The 19,310-nt window shown below is 41.9% G+C and overlaps 1 protein-coding gene across 1 annotated transcript in view; it reads right to left on the reverse strand.

Moving 5' to 3' along the window:
- The window catches only part of RPN1 (ribophorin I), a 29,126-nt gene extending 9,816 nt beyond the window's left edge, over nt 1–19,310 (reverse strand). Inside the window, exons 1-5 of the mRNA XM_025991586.2 lie at nt 18,868–19,310; nt 15,720–15,784; nt 10,997–11,303; nt 3,546–3,755; nt 1,997–2,189 (exon numbers count right to left, since the gene is read on the reverse strand). Of these exons, the coding sequence (XP_025847371.2) occupies nt 1,997–2,189; nt 3,546–3,755; nt 10,997–11,303; nt 15,720–15,784; nt 18,868–19,128 (1,036 nt within the window). The 5' untranslated portion in view covers nt 19,129–19,310. The remainder of the gene's footprint in view (nt 1–1,996; nt 2,190–3,545; nt 3,756–10,996; nt 11,304–15,719; nt 15,785–18,867) is intronic.

Genomic DNA, 19,310 nt, shown 5'->3' on the forward strand with positions numbered 1-19,310 from the left:
GGACTCTCAATATAGAATCAGATACAGACAAAACATATGAGCAAAATCCCTACAGTCCACACTATTAAGTAACTATATAACTTCACAATTTTCTTCCACATAGGTATAATACACACCTAGCTCTGTCAGCTGAAAAGGCCTAGATATTGACCAAACTCAGAACAATATGCATTTCTAGTTCTCCAACTATGGTCTTTTTTTTTTTTTTTAAAGATTTTATTTACTCATTAATGAGAGATACAGAGAGAGAAGCAGGCTCCATGCAGGGAGCCCAACACGGGACTCGATCCCAGGTCTCCAGGATCACGCCCTGGGCCAAAGGCGGGCACCAAACTGCTGAGCCACCCAGGAGTCCCTCCGACTGTGGTCTTAAAACATATTTTTCCACAAATAGAAACTGGGGTTAGAGGAGAAACAGGTGATTCCAAGTCTCGGTCAGAAAATACCCAAGCGGGACCAAGAATTATCTTTTGTACAGCACCAAGGGAGGTGAAAGCTTTCAGCTTGTAAGGAATACACAAAGGCATGATGCCTGGGTGGCTCAGTAGATGAGTATCTGCCTTTGGCTCAGGTCATGATCCCAGGGTCCTGGGATCGAGTTCCGATCAGGCTTCCCACAGGAATGCATGGAATTGCATTCTGAGTAAGGAGTCAGCAAAACCTCTCGACTATAGGTTACAATTGACTCAAGGTCTGCAATAGATAAGCAGAAACAAATAAATCAGGTGGAGGAGGGAACTATGGATTAAGAGAAACCAACAAAACCTCAAATTTTTCAAAAAGGGCAAAACTAAAGTAGAGATTAGAGAAACATACAGTTGGGTGATAAAATTGGAGAAAGTCGAGAAAGTGGAGACTAAAAACCAGGGCAGTAAATACTATTGTGGGGAAGGAAAGCTGGCTGGCTCAATTCAATGTCTTGGCCTGAGTGAGTGGTGGTTATAAGGTGTTCTTAGAATCAGTTACTGAGGGCAGCCCTGGTGGCGCAGTGGTTTGGCGCCGCCTGCAGCCCAGGGTGTGATCCTGGAGACCGAGGATCAAGTCCCATATCGGGCTCCTTGCATGGAGCCTGCTTCTCCCTCTGCCTGTGTCTCTACCTCTCTCTGTGTGTGTGTTTCTCATGAATAAATAAATGAATCTTAAAAAAAAAAAAAGAATCAGTTACTGAGCTATACATTCGTTTGTGTGGTTTTCTCTGTTTAAAGACTTGAAGAAAGGGATCCCTGGGTGGCGCAGCGGTTTGGCGCCGGCCTTTGGCCCAGGGCGCGATCCTGGAGACCCGGGATCAAATCCCACGTCGGGCTCCCGGTGCATGGAGCCTGCTTCTCCCTCTGCCTGTGTCTCTGCCTCTCTCTCCCTCTCTCTCTGTGACTATCATAAATAAATAAAAATTAAAAAAAAAAAAAAAGACTTGAAAATATGGCAAAATGATTACAATAATTTGTTCTAGGTGCTTGTGTAAAAGTGTTTATTACTCTCTGATTTGTTTCTATTTTTTAAATACCTCAAATTAAAAGAATTGAAGCAGTTGGAGGAGGAAGAAGATTTTTCCCAGACTGTTTGAACTGGCTACTGTATGCCTGTATTACTTTTACAACAGTAATTTGTCCCCACCCAGGAGAAGTTGTTCCTAATACCCCAATCTTCCAAAAAATGACAGTACTCTCTTCCCATCAAAAATGACTGGCAGGGGGATCCCTGGGTGGCTCAAGGTTAAGCGTCTGCCTTCAGCCCAGGGCGTGATCCTGGAGTCCCAGCATCAAGTCCCTGCATGGAGCCTGCTTCTCCCTCTGCCTGTGTCTCTGCCTCTCTCTCTCTCTCTCTCTCTCTCTCTGTGTGTGTGTGTGTCTCTCACAAATAAATAAAATCTTAAAAAAAAAAAAAAAAAGACTGGCAATTGTTAAAACAAAACAAAACCACCACTAGAAATAAAAATGCAGGAAATGAAAGAAAATTAGTGCCTCCCCTTTCTATTCCCTAAATACTAAACACTGACCCAAATTATAGAGGTACTCATAGCTTGGGAGGTTGTAGCCAACGATGTAATGGGTCTTCCACCCGCCAAACAGAGGGAAGCGAGGCCGGATTTCCATCTCTACCGAGTCATCCAAAATAAGGAGGTGGCTGGTGGAAACATTGCCAATCTCATCCCGGTAGTAAACATCCTGGGCAGCGGCAGGGAGGATGGTCTGCAAGAGAGAGGACAACGCCTTCTAAAGCCTCCAGAAACTTACTCATAGGAGATGATCCTAAAAACAGAAGACTTTCTGTACCAAGAGCCTTCCCCATAGCATAGTCCCCAAACTGGGAATAACGTAAGCCTCCCAATCGAGGTTCCAAAATTTCTAAATAGTGCAACTATTTCTCAATCATGGCAGGTAAATAGCTAATTCTCCTAAACAATAAATAATGAAGAAAATTGTAAATACTTTAACAAATACTGAAGGACTAATACAAAGATAAAGGTAATTGCTAAGTTACTCTGCAGGGAGAGAAACTAAAAATGAAAGAAACTATATCCAATCACTAGGTGATAGGATCATGGAGGGGGTTTCCCCACCTCACATTCTTTACTGTACCTTCCAAATCTATAAGCATATTTCCATAATGAGGAAGAAATATTCTAACACTTCATTCCTATAATGAATCCTTCTGTAATACTTAAGTACAGTTGACTCTTGAATAACACGGGTTTGAACTGCACAGGTCCACTTTTATGTGGATCTTCTTCAGTAAATACAGTAAGTACTATAAATGTATTTTCTCTTATGATTTTCTTAATAACATTTTTTTCTCTAACTTAATTATAAGAATACAGTATATAATACATACAACATATAAAATATGTGGTAATGGTCTACTCACGTTAATAGTTAAGCTTCCAGAAACAAGAGGATGCTAGTTAAATTTTCAGGGAGTCAAACGTTACACGCAGATTTTCAAATGTGTAGGGGACAGGTGCCCCTAACTCTATATTTTACAAGGGGGTTTTCAACTGCATATGTTTTCAGTTTTCAACTGTACATGAAAATACAAGATTTCATTTATAAGACTAAAGATACATACAATTTCATGTGCAATATGATAAAATCTTTTTAAGAGTATTATAAAAGTAAGAAGAAATATTAAAATATGAGCAATACTAATTCTGGATGGTGGTATGGTTTTCCCTTTTTCTATTATTCAAATTTTCTTTTAAAAACATGGCCTACTTTGGTGTGCCTGGCCAGCTCAGTTGGTGCAGCACATGACTTTTGATCTCAGGGTTGTGATTTCAACCCCATGGTGGGTAGACAGATTATTTAAAAATAAAATCTCTTTTTTAAAAAATGGCCTATATATAAATGGAAACTTTTTTAAGATTCTTTTAGTTAAAAAAAAAAAAAAAAAGACTCTTTTTGTTGGTCCCAACTGTGAACTACTTGAACACCTTGAACACCAATCGAACCCAAACAATGGTCCATATTTAGACACTTTCAAAAAGCCAAAGCACAGATATGATAAAATGATACTTTCTCCCAATGTCTGAGTTGCATACCCCATACCTTAAATGAGCGGATGGACGCTATTCCACTATCTGGCTGTCTCTGGTAATCATAGCGTGAAAAAGGTCCCTTCAGCACAGCCCCTGTGTGCTTCAAGTCCACATTTTCTTCCACAGCAATGTTACCCCAGTGAGACACCTCGATGACTCGGGTCATGCTGGTGATGGTCAGGAAAGGGCTGTTGTTCTCATAATGTACTTTAAAAGTATCCTGGAGAGGAAGGAAACAATTCCAATTTTGGGTGACGGATAAATCAACACTAGTTTCAAATACTACTGGAGACAATACATATATCAGCAAAAGAATGGCTCAATTATGGGATGGTTAATGTGTGCTATATTCTAAAGTGATGCTTACTAGGACTTTTTAATGGCGTATGGAAATAAATACTCATGATGTTATTACTAAATAGAAAGGGGCAGCCCCAGTGGCTCAGCGGTTTAGCGCCACCTTTGGTCCGGGGCGTGATCCTGGAGACCTGGGATCGAGTCCCATGTCAGGCTTCCTGCATGGAGCCTGCTTCTCCCTCTGCCTGTGTCTCTGCCTCTCTCTCTCTCCCTGTGTCTCTCATGAATAAATGAATAAAATCTTTTAAAAATAAATAAACAAATAAATAAATAAATAAAATAAAAAATAGGCTACACAAAATTGTTTTAGGTTCTAATATAAATACCATTTGTATTTTAGAAACAAAAACTTCTACATGCCACTTATCTTAAAGCCACCATAGGAGTAAAAGAACAAAAAGAACCTGAAATGAAATACAGAAGAATCCCAACACAGGCAGAAATCAGAGTTCTTAGATTGTTTCTACCTTCTCCTTGTGGTTTTATTTTCAAAATTTCTAAAATGAGTTTTTTAAATTGCCTTTTAACTAATTTTTGCAGTTTGTTTTTTTAAAGATTTTATTCATTTACTCATGAGAGACACTGAGAGGGAGACAGGCAGAGAACACAGGCAGAGAGAGAAACAGGCTCCATGCAGGGAGCCCAATGCGGGATCTGACCCCGGGACCCCAGGATCACGCCCTGGGCCAAAGGCAAGCACTCAACTGCTGAGCCACCCAGGTGTCCCTAATTTTTGCAGTTTTAAAAGAAAATGAAATCTTAAATTGTAATTAAGAAAAATTCTGATGAGGTTATATATATGATCTCATAAAGGCATAATGTCTACCCAATAAGCTAGCAAATAACCTCAATACTGAAGATGATTCATAGCACTGCTGGGTTTTTCTAACGTGAAGAAAACTTACCTGGAATATAGTCCCTGGAAGAGAGACTTGTTTAGCTAACTTGTTGAGCTAACACAAATATACGTGTCCGGGCAGCCCAGGTGGCTCAGCGGTTTAGCGCCGCCTTCAGCCCAGGGTGTGATCCTGCAGACCCGGGATCGAGTCCCGCGTCGGGCTCCCTGCATGGAGCCTGCTTCTCCCTCTGCCTGTGTCTCTGCCTCTCTCTCTCTCTCTCTCTCTCTCTGTGTGTATTCTCATGAATAAATAAATAAAATCTTTCGGGATCCCTGGGTGGCGCAGCGGTTTGGCGCCTGCCTTTGGCCCAGGGCGCGATCCTGGAGACCCGGGATCGAATCCCACATCAGGCTCCCAGTGCATGGAGCCTGCTTCTCCCTCCGCCTGTGTCTCTGCCTCTCTCTCTCTCTGTGACTATCATAAATAAATAAAAATAAATAAATAAATAAATAAATAAAATCTTTCAAACAAAACAAATATAAGTGTCAGTTACTCTTTCATGAGCGTTAAACAAACGCATGATCATTTAATCCTCAACACAATGAGCTAAGTACTACTCTGCGTTTTACAAATTAAAAACACCAAGGTCTAGCAGTTTCAGCATATTCAAGGTCATAAATAAATCTAAACGGCAATAGTAGGTCTTAGGGTCTTCAACATTTTAGCTCTGGCTGTGCACTCCTCTGCAGTAAATACTGCCTCCCAGACAGTTCTCAGAGAATTAAAGGATACACCTTTAGAAATTCCTCCACTTTGCCAATTTTACCACTGAAATTACTATTAAATCTTTCTGGTCACTGAGTAGTATGAGTGCCCTTCTATGAATACATACTTGGAACCTTAGAAACGGAATCTGAAAGGACAAGAATAGAAAAACACCCTTCTTCCCCCAAAAGTCCATGAAAAAGGACAGTTTATTAATTCTCATAGCTCCTGCTACTTTATTCACTCATTCTATGAGTAAATTCTTAAAGGTTTAACTTCATAGTACTTCATAGTATTTAATGCCAATACTGACAAGGGTACAGGAAACTGACAGTTTCTGACTGCTGGTGCCATAATAAATTCGCTAAATCTTTTGAAAAACCACTTGGCAATATACCTCAAAAGATTTTTAATTTTGGGCAGCCCGGGTGGCGCAGCGATTTAGCGCCACCTTCGGCCAAGGGTGTGATCCTGAAGACCCAGGATCGAGTCCCTGCATGGAGCCTGCCTCTCCCTCTGCCTGTGTCTCTGCCTTTCCCTCTCTCTCTCTCTCTCTGTCTCTCATGAATAAATAAAATCTTTTAAAAAAATGTTTTTTAATTTTTGAAAAAGATTTGAGAGTGACAGCACATGCGTGGGGGGTGGGGGGGCAGCATAAGGTACAGCAAAGGGAGGGAGAGAATTCCAAGCAGACTTCCTGCTGAGCACAGAGCCCAAGGCAGGGCTCAAGGCTGGGCTCAATCTCACGACCCGGAGAACATGGCCTGAACTGAAATCAAGAAACTGTTCAACCAACTAAGCTACCCAGGTCCCCCACATTAAGAGATTTTTAAATGTTCATATGCCTTGATTTGAAAACTTTTACTTCAGAAAATCTATCCTATGACCAAAAGACACATGAAAAGATGCTCATCATCACCTATCATAAGGGAAATGCAAATTAAAACCACAATGAGGGAAGCCTGGGTGGCTCAGCAGTTGAGTGTCTGCCTTTGGCTCAGGGCGATTCCGGAGTCCAGAGATCAAGCCTGCTTGTCCATCTGCCTATGTTTCCACCTCTCTGTGTCTCTCATGAATAAATGAATCAAATCTTTAAAAACATACACACACAATGAGATATCACCTTAGAACTGTCAGAATGGCTAAAATCAATAACATAAGAAATAACAGGTGTTGGGGAGGATATGGAGAAAAAGGAACCCTCAATGCACTGCTGGTGGGAATGCAAACTAGTGCAGCCACTGTGGAAAAAGCATTAAGGTTCCTTAAAATGTTAAATACAACTACCCTATGATCCACCAATGGCTCTTTTTGGGTATTTGCCCAAAAAATACCAAAACACTAATTCTAAGGGACACATGCACTCCTATTATTTATAGTAGCATTATTTACATTAGCCAAGAAATGGAAGCAGCCCAAGCGTACATTGGCTGATGAATAAAAATGTAGTACATATATATTCACACAATGGAATATTATTCGGCCATTAAAAAAGAATGAAAGCTTACCACTTCCAACACAGCATGGATGGAGCTAGAGCATAATGCTAAGCGAAATCAGAGAAAAACAAATACCATGTGATTTCACTCATATGTGGAACTTCAAAATAAAGCAGCAAATGGAATATGTAGATAGAAGTCAAGAAACAGACTCTTAACTATAGAGAACAAACAACAAAATGATGGTTACCAGAAGGGAGGTGGGTGGGGGGATGAGTTAAATAGGTGATGGGGATTAAGGAGGGCACTATTGTGATGAGCACTGAGTGTTGTATGGAAGGGTGAATACTATGTTGTACACGTGAAACTATTACACCATATGCTAACCAACTGAAATTAAAGTCAAAACTCAACTTAAAAAAAAATTTATCCTGAGACTATATAAAAAGTTGTATGTAAAGAGATGACTACTGTAGTGTTAAAGAGAAAAAAGCTAACTGTCCAACATAGGAAACTTGGCAAAAAAGCTTTAAGGCATCAAATTATAGGATCTTATATGGCTATTAAAGATGCTTTATAGGGGTGCCTGGACGGCACAGTTGGTTAAGTGTCTGCCTTTGGCTCAAGTCATAATCCCGAATCCTGGCTTCCTGCTCAGTCCGGAATCTGCTAATCCTTCTCCCTCTCCCTGTCTGGCACTCCCCTACTTGTGCTCTGTCTCCCTCTCCCTCTCTGTCAAATACATAAAGAAAAAAGAAAAAAAATGGTTTACAAAGGTAATGTAAAATGTTTAGAGAATATTCTAAGTGGTAAAAGTATCATGCAATACTTTAAACACGATAGGATTTCCATATTAAAAAGCGCCTATGCTTAGAAAGAAATGACTTAGGTACTAGTATGTCAAAAGTAGAGGTCAACTGGTGTCAAATTTTCCTCTGTATATGCCAGTCTCTCATGAGTATTTTATTAATTTAAAATGGAGGAAGAAAGTCCAAAATCCAAAAGATGTAAAATTTAAAAGCCAAAACATTAGAAAGATAAACCAAAAGCTAATATGAATGCTCTCCAAGAAGAACAGATAGAGGGGAGAAGTGGAAGCAAGAGTTCTCTGAGCCTACCTTGTTACAGAATTTTGGCTGTTTTCATTTCAAAAAATTGAATCAATTAAAAAAAATTCTTAATAGTGGAATGACCCAAAATGAACAGCTCTATGTCAAACTAACATCTGAGACACCAAGAAAACAATTATTTCAAATGACATTAGAACAAATTATTTTGACTGTACATCCTCAGTGATACATGTTCTAAACAAGAGATTGCAAAAGAAGTCTTAAATATCCTTGTATTTTAGAGATGATAATTAAGTACGTAGGCTGAAATGACACGCTTCCTAAGATTTACTTTAAAATATTACAGCAAAAAATAAAAAAATAAAATAAATAAAAAATAAAATAAAATAAAATATTACAGCAGAAAAAAATAATAAAATAAAATAAAATAAAATAAAATAAAATAAAATAAAATAAAATAAAATAAAATAAAATAAAATAAAATAAAAATTACAGCAGAGGGACAGCCAGGTGGCTCAGCAGTTGAGCGTCTGCCTTCGGCTCAGGGCATGATCCTGGAGTCCTGGGATCGAGTCCCACATCGGGCTCCTTGCATGGAGCCTGCTTCTCCCTCTGCCTAGGTCTCTGCCCCTCTGTGTCTCTCATGAATAAATAAAATCTTTAAAAAATAATAATAATAGGGCAGCCCCGGTGGCGCAGTGGTTTAGTGCCGCCTGTAGCCCAGGGCGTGATCTGGAGACCCTGGATTGAGTCCCCGTCAGGCTCTCTGCATGGAGCCTGATTCTCCCTCTGCCTGTGTCTCTGCCTCTCTCTCTCTGCATTTCTATGAATAAATAAATAAAATATTTAAAAATAATAATAATAATAATAATAATAATAAAATATTACAGCAGAACCTGGGTGGTTCAATCAGTTAAGAGGCTGCCTTCAGCTCAGTTCATGGTCCCAAGGTCCTGGAATAGAGCTCTGCATCAGGCTCCCTGCTCAGCAGGGAGTCTGCTTCTCCCTCTTCCTCTGCCCCGCTTCCTTGTTCATGTGTACGCGCTCTAACTAATACATGAAAATCTTTAAAAATAAATAAATAAATATTACAGCAGAGAAAAAAGAAAGTGTCGATAAGTGTGGCAATATTCTGATACCCACAGAGTTGAAGTGATAGGCTATGGGAGTTTATTACACTATTCTCTACACTTCTGCATTTCTTTGAACTTTTCCATAACAACAGTCTGTTTTAAGCCTTGACCGCTCCCTCTATGTTTAAGGCCCAACGCCTAGGCTCCGCGAGGCAGCCAGCTTTACTACCCCAGCCACCCCAGTCAGTATAGTGCCTGGTCTCCCATCTCCAGGTCTCTACATACAACGCCTTGTTCCCTTCTCCCCCAGCCCCCACTCCAACTCTCTATACGCTACCTCCTTATTCTTTATTATTATACTTTTTTAATGTGAGTATATTTGCTGGAATTGTGCTACATACAACTTGGCCATCCACCCTAGAAGCCAATTTATTTGTAATCTAATCTTAGAGGAATCATTTAGTTTCACCAATTGTTTCATCTATAGCCAAAGATTTTTAAATTTTTAACTATGTTTTTAACTATGATTCAAAGAAATGATCCTATTTATTATTTAATACACTATCTACAAAGGCTAGGAAATAAGATGGTCAGTCAGCAAGCTATTCTTCCCTTCCCTAATCCCCTCCTCCTCCACTTTGTTTGCATTTAAAAAGTTAATGTCTCTAAGCTTGCATTTTATTTCATAAGATTTACTTTAAAATATTACAGCAGAGGGATCCCTGGGTGGCGCAGCGGTTTGGCGCCTGCCTTTGGCCCAGGGCGCGATCCTGGAGACCCAGGATCGAATCCCACGTCGGGCTCCCGGTGCATGGAGCCTGCTTCTCCCTCTGCCTGTGTCTCTGCCTCTCTCTCTCTCTGTGTGTGACTATCATAAATAAATAAAAATTTAAAAAAAATTAAAAAAAAAAAAATATTACAGCAGAATACTGTACTGTAAGTACAGTACTTTTAGTTTAAGACTGAGCCTTTTCATCCAGAGGACTGGTATACCTTAAATAAATGGTAAAGTGGAGAAAAATGGACAGGGCATGCTCTCCCCAGCTCCTCTCCTTCGTCTGGCATACCTGCCCATGGGCAGTTTGAGATCTCACTTCATTTGCTGGCAACACCTGCACGTGGAGAAACTTGCCCTGGCCCATCTTATTTGTATGGACACTTCTGTTTCAATTTGGAGCTCAATATTAGGCAACACCCAGCAGTACCTACAGATAAACTATCTTCTTCAGCCTAGTCTTTACCTGTAATAAAGCTACATTATTTTTTCACTTCCAACCTATCTCAATACTCTTGTTTCTCAGTATGTACAGAACTCAGGAAGGGGGAAGAGGATTACTGTTTGTGGGGTTCTCTCAGAGACCTTAGCAATCTCCATTTAGCACTGTCACTGGCTAATAGTTGGCTTTGACAGATCCTAAATGCTGATGCAATAATTAAACTAAGTTTGTGTGTCATTGCTTCAAAAGTCCAAGTCATGAAGTTTGAGATTCATCTGTCATGTTTTTCCTCTTTAAAAATCTTCCTAAACCTCCCAGCCTCCATCTGTCCTCCCAAAATGAGAAAGGGAACCCCCATGGAGAGGCATTTCACAGTTGGTAAAGATATTTGGGGATGATCTTAAAAATGACTTCAGGGACACCTGGGTGGCTCAGCGGTTGACCATTTGCCTTTGGCTCAGGGCGTGATCCCGGGTCTGGGGATCAAGTCCCGCATTGGGCTCCCTGAGAGGAGGCTGCTTCTCCCTCTATGTCCCTGCCTCTCTCTGTCTCTCATAAATAAATAAAATCTTAAAAAAAAAAAAAAAAAAAAGACTTCAGATTTACGCCCATCTCACATCACCGCGCCTATCAACTAGTAGTCACTCCAGAAGACATTCAGTGAAATAGACAGGGACAGACTGGACCCCACATGAGCCTACCTGACTATAAGCAGGGATGTCTCTGAAAGGTCCATAATCCAGGAGGTCCTCAGAGCGCGTAGGGTTTCCCAACTTGGTGTAGCTCTCTACATTTCGGGAGGCAAGCTTCACACGCATCGTCTGTGTCTTCGTTGGATAGGGAGAGTAGAAATAATGGTTCCCCTCAAACACTACAAACTGTTTCTCTGACTGTGTGATCTGGGTTGGATATGGCTGAAGCACATGGGTATAGACTGTTTCCACAATGACTGAGACCTTGGCCCCAGGATCAAGAGCAACTGGGAGCTTGACTGTGAAGAATCTCCCACTGGAGGAAGAACAAGGCAAGAGAATTAAGAGATGAAGGTAACTGAAAAGAGAAGCAGCAATTCACCATCACAGCAATATTTTGTACCCAAGACGAATGCAATTACCTTTAGGAGATCACCTCCAACCTATTAATTTAAGCCTTTTTAGATTAATGTCTGGGTTATCATTTCACATTTGTTTATAATAATAAAAGTATAGGAGCACCTGGGTGGCTCAGTTAAACATCCAACTCGTGGTTTCGACTCAAGTCATGATCTCAGGGTTGTGAGATTGAGCTCCCCAAGTCAGGCTCCACACTCAAAGGAGAATCTGCTTGAGATTCTCCCTCTTCCTTTGCCCCATCCCCACTCTCTTCTCTCTAAAATAATAAATCTTTAAAAAAAAAAAAAAATGGGACGCCTAGGTGGCTCAGCGGTTGGGCATTTGCCTTTGGCCCAGGGCGTGATCCCGGGATCCAGGATTGAGTCCCACATCAGGTTCCTTGTGGGGAACCTGCTTCTCCCTCAGCCATGTCTCTGTCTCTGTCTCTCTCTGTCATGAAAAAATAAATAAAATCTTTAAAAAAAGAAAAGTATAAAACAACAGGATAATGGTTAAAGCATTCCAGCAGAGCCACACAGCAGAATATTGGCAGCCACTAAAAAAGATGTTTGGATCTGTGTAGATATTAATCATTTCCATGTACCATATAAAATAACAGAAATAGTTTACAAATGACACAGTATGACTCCACCCTAAAGTATAAACATACACAAATGTGAAGAAAAGTATTCCAATGAATGTTTCCAAACTGTTAATGCTGTGCTGGGGAGGAGAATAAGCTTCATTTTATTATTCTTTTTCAATTTGTTTAATGAGCTTATATCACTCTCTTAACTAAAAAATAAAGCTACCAGCATTTTTTTTTAAGATTTTATTTATTTATTCATGAGAGACACAGAGAGAGGCAGAGACACAGGCAGAGGGAGAAGCAGGCTCCTCACAGGGAGTCCGATGTGGGACTCGATCCTGAGACCCCAGGATCTCACCCTGGGCTGAAGGCAGCACTAAACCGCTGGGCCACCAGGGCTGCCCAAGCTACCAGCATTTTAAAGAAAAAGAGATGGCTGGAAACTACTGAGATCCATAGGATATTAACTCAAAAATGAATCTGAGTTTTCTAAACCAGGAGATAACTTTTGGTAGACCCAGAAACTGTTAGTGGAAAATTAAAGGCATTTAACATACTTCCTTGGAATTTGTTCTCCAAGGTCAGAGAATGGATCACTTTTCCTGATGCGGCCTTACAAAATTGTAATCTTGCATGTCTTTATCATCAGTCACACCATCACACACCCTGTTACTACTCTGAAGTACCTACTCTAAATATAAGCCCTACACCTTCTCCCAGGGCCGTCTTAACCAATTCTTGGCTTCAAGTTCCATATCTGCTTCTTGTCCCATGCTCTGTCCAGAGCACTAAACTCCTATTTTCAAATCTTCAGCAGACAGCTCCAACAACCAAACCAAAATACCTAGTAACAAAAAAAAAAAAAAAAACCTAGTAACATTCATGATCCCAATTCCTTACTCTGCTAATACTACTACCATCTGACCACTTTTTTGTCAGATTTTATTTATTTATTTGAGAGACGCAGATCACAGAGATAGAGGGAGAAGGAGACTTGCCACTGAGCAGGAAGCCTGACGCAGGGCTTAATCCCAGGACTCTAAAATCATGACCTGAGCCAAGGGCAGATGCTTAACCCACTTAGCCACCCAGGTGCCCCAATCTGACCATGTCTTTTTTTTTTTAATACTTTATTTATTTATTCATGAGAGACACACAGAGAGAGACAGAGAGACAGAGACACAGGCAGAGAGAAAAGCAGGGAGTCCGATGTGGGACTTGATCCGGCACTCTGGAATCACGCACACCCTGAGCCAAAGGCAGATGCTCAACCACTGAGCCACCCAGGCGTCCCTCTGACCACTTCTAAACCAAAACCCTCTGGCATGTTCTATGCCTCACTTTACTCTATCCCCAAGGGTCTGGATAATCCTGCCTCAGAATGTATCTCATATTCATCCCTTCCTGGCTTCCCATTGCAAACAATTCCCCACAGTTCAAACAATTCCTCCTTGCCAAGATTATTACCTGTCTCACTAACTGACCCAATCTCTTTGTCCCTCTAGCCCATCAGCACAATATCTGATACAACACCACTTTAATTTTCACATGAAATGTCCCAGCATAACTGAATCTCACTTTAACAACATTTCAGTGCTCCAAGATATCAATTTTCAGAGGGGCCTGGGTGGCTCAGTAAGTTAACTGACTGACTCAGTTTTGACTGACCTATCAGGGATTGAGCCCCTCTCAGGCTCCGCGCTTAGTGGGAAAGCCTGCTTGGGATTCTCTCTCCTCTCCCCCTCTCCCCCCCTACTCCTGCAGGCACTCTCTCTAGAATAAATAATACATTGAAAAGAAAAGAAAAGAGAACTATCAATTCTCAGGGTACCTGGGTGACACAGTCAGTTAAGCATACAACTCTCAGTTTTGGTTCAGGTTGTGATCTAAGGGTCCTGAGATGGAGCCCCGAGCCCTACATGGGGCTTCATGCTCTGCACGGAATCTACTTGAGATTCTCTCTTCCTCTTCCTTTCCCTCTGCCCCTCCGTCTCATGCTCACTTCTGCACATACACTCTCACTCTCTCTCTAAAATAAATAAATAAATCTTTTAAAAAAAGGAAAAGAAAAAAGATCAATTCTCATTGCAACTCGGGAGCATCAGCTAATGAAGGCTTCTGATTAATAAAAGACTAGGTGGACAACACAGATCTGATGATACTGGTGTCCAGGATTCTTTCATGGATCAGAACAATGACATGTAAGTTGTCATGTTAGGGTTGCAGGATACATAACTTGTTTAATGTTGCCATTAAGCTTTATGTAGACAAATTAATAAACTTAAAATTATCCCATTTATATGCTTACGTAAAATTATGTATAAATGCGCACATGCATAAAGAAAAGTTATTACCGTCATATTCTCATTTTTTAAAAATTCAAAACTAATGAGAATATAACTTTAAAACTGCCAACCAAACAAAACAAAAACAAACACTGCCAAGCAAGGAGACCAAACTGACACTTTCTGAATCACGTAAGGACCAACAGCTCTAAGGTTCAAAGGTTTGCTGGTCAAGAATCAAGTATTTTATTTCTGCTTATGATTACAGCATAAGCTTAGTCCATTTGCCTTCAGTTAAGAATCACTGAGCTAGGGGCACCTGGATGGCTCAGTCAGTTAAGCACCCAACTCTTGATTCTGACTCAGGTCATGATCTCAGGGTTGTGAAATCGAGCCCTGCATGGGGCTCTGCGCTGGGCAAGGAGTCTACTTATAAGATTCTTTCCTTCCCTCTCCATCTGCCCCTCCCCTCCTCAAATAAATTAAAAAAAAAAAAAAAAAAAGAATCACTGAGCTAAAAACATTTCTTCCTCCCACATCACTCATTCAACAAATATTTCAATGCCTACTAAATACCATGCAAAATCCTGATAACTGTTGAGGCTGAGTGATGATATATATGAGGATTCTTTATTCAATTCTTCCTGCTTTTTATACAATTTGGAAAATATCCTTAACAAAATGTTTTACAATAACTACTAAGTGCCAGGCCCCTTGCTAGGTGCTGAGGTTAAAGCAGAGAACAAGGCAAGTCCAACCTCAGCCTTCAGAGAAGCTTGGTCTATCTCCTTCAAAGAAGTATCATGTTCAATGCTCTGAAGGCTCAAGAGGTGGTAAGGGGGGTACAGTTGGAAAGAGTATGGTAGCCAACAAGAGATGGTAGGCTATCTACTGAGACAAAGAGCTTGGAGTTCTCACATACTGGATCTCCATACATTGTTTGGGGATCTCTATCCCCACATACATTAGCAGACCTAATCTGGTGTGGAAAGTAGCTACCTTCTGGGAATCCCTGGGTGGCTCAGCGGTTTAGCACCTGCCTTTGGCCCAGGGCGCGATCCTGGAGTGCCAGGATCGAGTTCCGCGTCAGGCTCCCAGCATGGAACCTGCTTCTCCCTCCTCCTGTGTCTCTGCCTCTCTCTCTCTCTCTCTCTATGTCTATCATGAATAAATAAATAAATAAATCTTTAAAAAAAAAGAAAGAAAAGAAAGTAGCTACCTTCTTGTAAAACAAACTGCCACTGTTGGGGGCAATTTTTGCATTAGTGATCAAAAAAGACATAAATGGGTCAGAATATATTATAGCCTGTTGCTCACCTACCACACACTGTATTAATTGGAACAGTGTCTAAAACACCAGGTACTTCCTCAGCAACTCTCCTACCTTATGATTCCAACTGATATGATAACCTGTAACAAGAAGAGGCAAGATATATAGATATTCTGTTTGGGAGCTTACCTTTTACCCTTAATTTTGGTTTCTCGTACTTCCAAGTTGTTCTCTTCCTCATCTTCTCCCTTCACCTGTAACAGGACAAAAGAGACTATTCTTTTTATTATGTCTTTCAGTCTCTACATTTGAGTCACCAAGTAACCAACTGCCTCAGAATGTCCACAGTAAAGTATTCAAACTACAAAAACTTTTTAAAGATAATTCTTTTGTAACAATTTTTTTCATATGAAACACAAGAACATGGTCAAATACTTTTGCACTGAATAAGCTGTATAAAAAGCTCTATACATACATAACATTTTTCCTGAATGACCAAATTCACACATGTAAATAGAAATTATACTTACACTTTACATTTCCAAATATAAAGGTGACATTTTCTTCTCCATTTACATTCAAATACATATTTGCATAGAAAATAAGTATTACGATTTATTGTTATAGTAGAAAAGTCTCACACATGGCCAAAACTGGTTCTACCTGCATAAAAGTTAACAGTGGCATAAATCCAACAGCCACTGCTTGTCACATTCCCTATTCTCATCCTTCACTTCAACAGGATGTGTAGAACCAGGAAAAGAATGTTAACTCCAGTAGGCTGCATAGTTTATCTGAGAAAGAACAGACACCCTGAATCATGAGACTGTGGAGCAGACTATAAGGAAAAACTTATACCCACCGCTGATCACTTTGCCAACCCAATCTCTGAAGAAAGAAAAGAAAAAACAGAAGAAAGGGTAAAACTACTTTTGGGGCTGAAGCATTTGTTCACAATAGGATACACATAACTGTAATGAGGAATAAGCTATTTTTAGTATTTTAAAATGTCTAAAGTGGGCGCCTGGCTGGTGGAGCATGGCACTCTTAATCTCGTTTTAATTTAGAGCCTCCCACTGGGCCTAGAGACTACTTGAAAAATAAAATCTTTTAAAAAATTGTTTTTAATTTAAATAAAATGCCCAAAAATAATCATACAATCATCCTCTCAATAAAGTTCTACAGGCTAATAAAAACAAGTTTCATCACTCTGACTGCAATCTTATCACAATAGTAACATTCTAGTATATTCCTACTTATCAATAAAAGATATTAATGAAAGATCAGAGGGACACCTGGGTGGCTCACCAGTTAAATAAGCATCTGCCTTCGGCCAAGGCGTGATCCTGGGGACCCAGGATTGAGTCCCCACATCGGGCTTCCTGCATGAAGCCTGCTTCTCCCTCTGCCTATGTCTCTGCCTCTCTCTCTGTGTGACTCTCATGAATAAACAAATATTTAAAATAAATAAAATAAAATAAAAGATCAGAGAGACGAAGATTTCAAATATAGGGTCCATATGAGAGGAAAAATACTAAGATGGATCCTTGGTAGTAAGAAGATAAGGAACCACTAAATTCTCATCATTAAACATCACTCTCATGAATAAAAAGATAAATTTCTAACCAGTTCCTAAAATTCTACACGGAGGGCTGAAGAAAATCCACTGAAAAACTTCTAACAACCTTACCAAGGCCTCCAAATCAACTGTTGAAAAATATACACCCTTTTTGCTAAGTGTAACACCCAGTTCCGTCTCCCATTGGGACAGGGCTGTAAAGGAGCACATATACTCATTTAACCTGTTTCATGAGACTATAAAATTAACAAATGATTTTGAATAAATCTGGCAATGCGACTGCAGGTCTTATAACCCAACACAATCCTACCTCAGAGCCGTCTAGGCCAAAAGAGGCATTGGGGTACAGTGAAGAGCACACAAAGTTTGAAGCTAACCTAAGCCCTGATTCTCTCATGGCTCTGAGAGCTGACCCAGCGGGTTTAAACAACCTACTCCTAGACAGGCACTCCTCACCTCAAAGGGCCGTTATGAGGGCTAAGAAGAAAGTACTCAAAACACCTACCACAACACCCATAGAGCAGACTGCCAAGAAGACAAGCCTGCAGCATTCTCCAGCATGATGGCAGATACCTCCTGCAGCTGTCTTGTTATACAATGGCAACTTCAAGACATCAGTAGTTGTAGTTTTTACAAAAGAATAGGATCTAACACTCAAAACACTAAAAGTGGCAGCACACATTTATATGAAGTTTTGATGCATCTTTACATAAACCGGAGTAAAAGTGTACGTTCCATCATGGACAAGGAATGAAAAGGAAGAAGAGTCCTTTCAGAAGTATAATCTCTATAAACCCAACTTTATAGAGCTCCATATTCAGTTGGAGAGTAAAACCTACTTAGAAGAAATGTGACATTGTAATGACTATTCTCTTCTCAACAAATAACCGTGTAACCACTTACTGGGTGTTGATTAATGAAAATAGTAATAAAAAGCAAACCTAAGACTACGTAAGCCAACATTTTCCTTCCTTGGGAGTCGTGGAAGTGTGCACTGAAATGCTGGGAAGTACATAAAGCAAACTTCCACGCCAGATTCTGCGGAAGTGCAAGAACAGGAACTGGGAGGGGAAAGGGAGCTATCTGGACTTGGCCTCTGTGTACAGTTCAAAAGACGTTTTATGACCTACATGACTTTTTTTTTTTTTTTTTTTTTCAGATTTTATTTCTTTATCCATGAGAGACACAGAGAGGCGGAGACACAGGCAGAGGGAGAACAGGCTCCTCACAGGGAGCCTGATGTGGGGCTCGATCCCGGGTCTCCACGATCACAACCCGAGCCGCAGGCCGGCGCTCAACCCCTGGGCCACCAGGTGTCCCAACTTGTAGGACTTTTTAAAAGGCGAGGGACAAGATTTTAAAAGCGGTCATTAGCAACCTTACGAATATGACACCAACAATGGGTTCAAGTTACAAACGGGAACATGCACAGCGTTCGGTTTCTGACTGCACCTACTAAGGGCCAGACGCGGAGCCAAGGGCTCACTTCGTCCCCCAGCGGAGCTCCTGAGCCAGGTCGCGGGGAATCCAAGTCTGGGGCACACCCGACCCGCCCGGCTCTGCGCGGAGGCGGCCGCTGCCCTGGCCTCCCGGGAGGGGGCGGCAGGGGGCTCGCGAGGCCCGACCGCCCGGGGCCCCGCCGAGCAGTGCGGCCCCGCCAGCGGCTGCCCACGTGGGCGGCGGCCCGCTCCTACGCTGACGTGTCCACCGCCTGGGCGCGCCGGCCGCGCGCGGAGCCCCGCCGCTGCCCGCACTCACCTGCACGCCGAGGTGCGCCAGCCGGGCCTCGAGCTCGGGCTCCAGAGCCAGGAGGAAGGAGGCTGCGCGGGCCGTGGAGCCGCCGCCCGGGTGCGCCAGGACCACCTCAGCCGTCACCTTGGCCAGGTGGCTGCTGAGATCCACCGTGCGCTTCACGTCCTCGTTGACCAGCAGCGGCGCCTCCGGGGAGGCGCTCTCCGGCGCGGGGGCCCAGGCCCCGAGCAGCAGGAGCAGGAGCAGGCGGGCGGTGGGCACCTCCATGACCGGGACGAGCTGAGCTGCAGGCCGTGCGGAGCGCCGCCGCCGCCCCGCCTCCGGCCACCGTGCTGCCGCTCATTGGGCCCGGCCTGGCGCCACAAGATGGCGGCGCCCACGGAGGAAGGATCCCGTCTCCAGGGCAACGGGCAGCCCGCGGGGCGCCGGAACGCACGCGCCTGCGCCCT

Source organism: Vulpes vulpes, chromosome 9 (assembly GCF_048418805.1).
Source record: "Vulpes vulpes isolate BD-2025 chromosome 9, VulVul3, whole genome shotgun sequence".
Taxonomy (NCBI): domain Eukaryota; kingdom Metazoa; phylum Chordata; class Mammalia; order Carnivora; family Canidae; genus Vulpes; species Vulpes vulpes.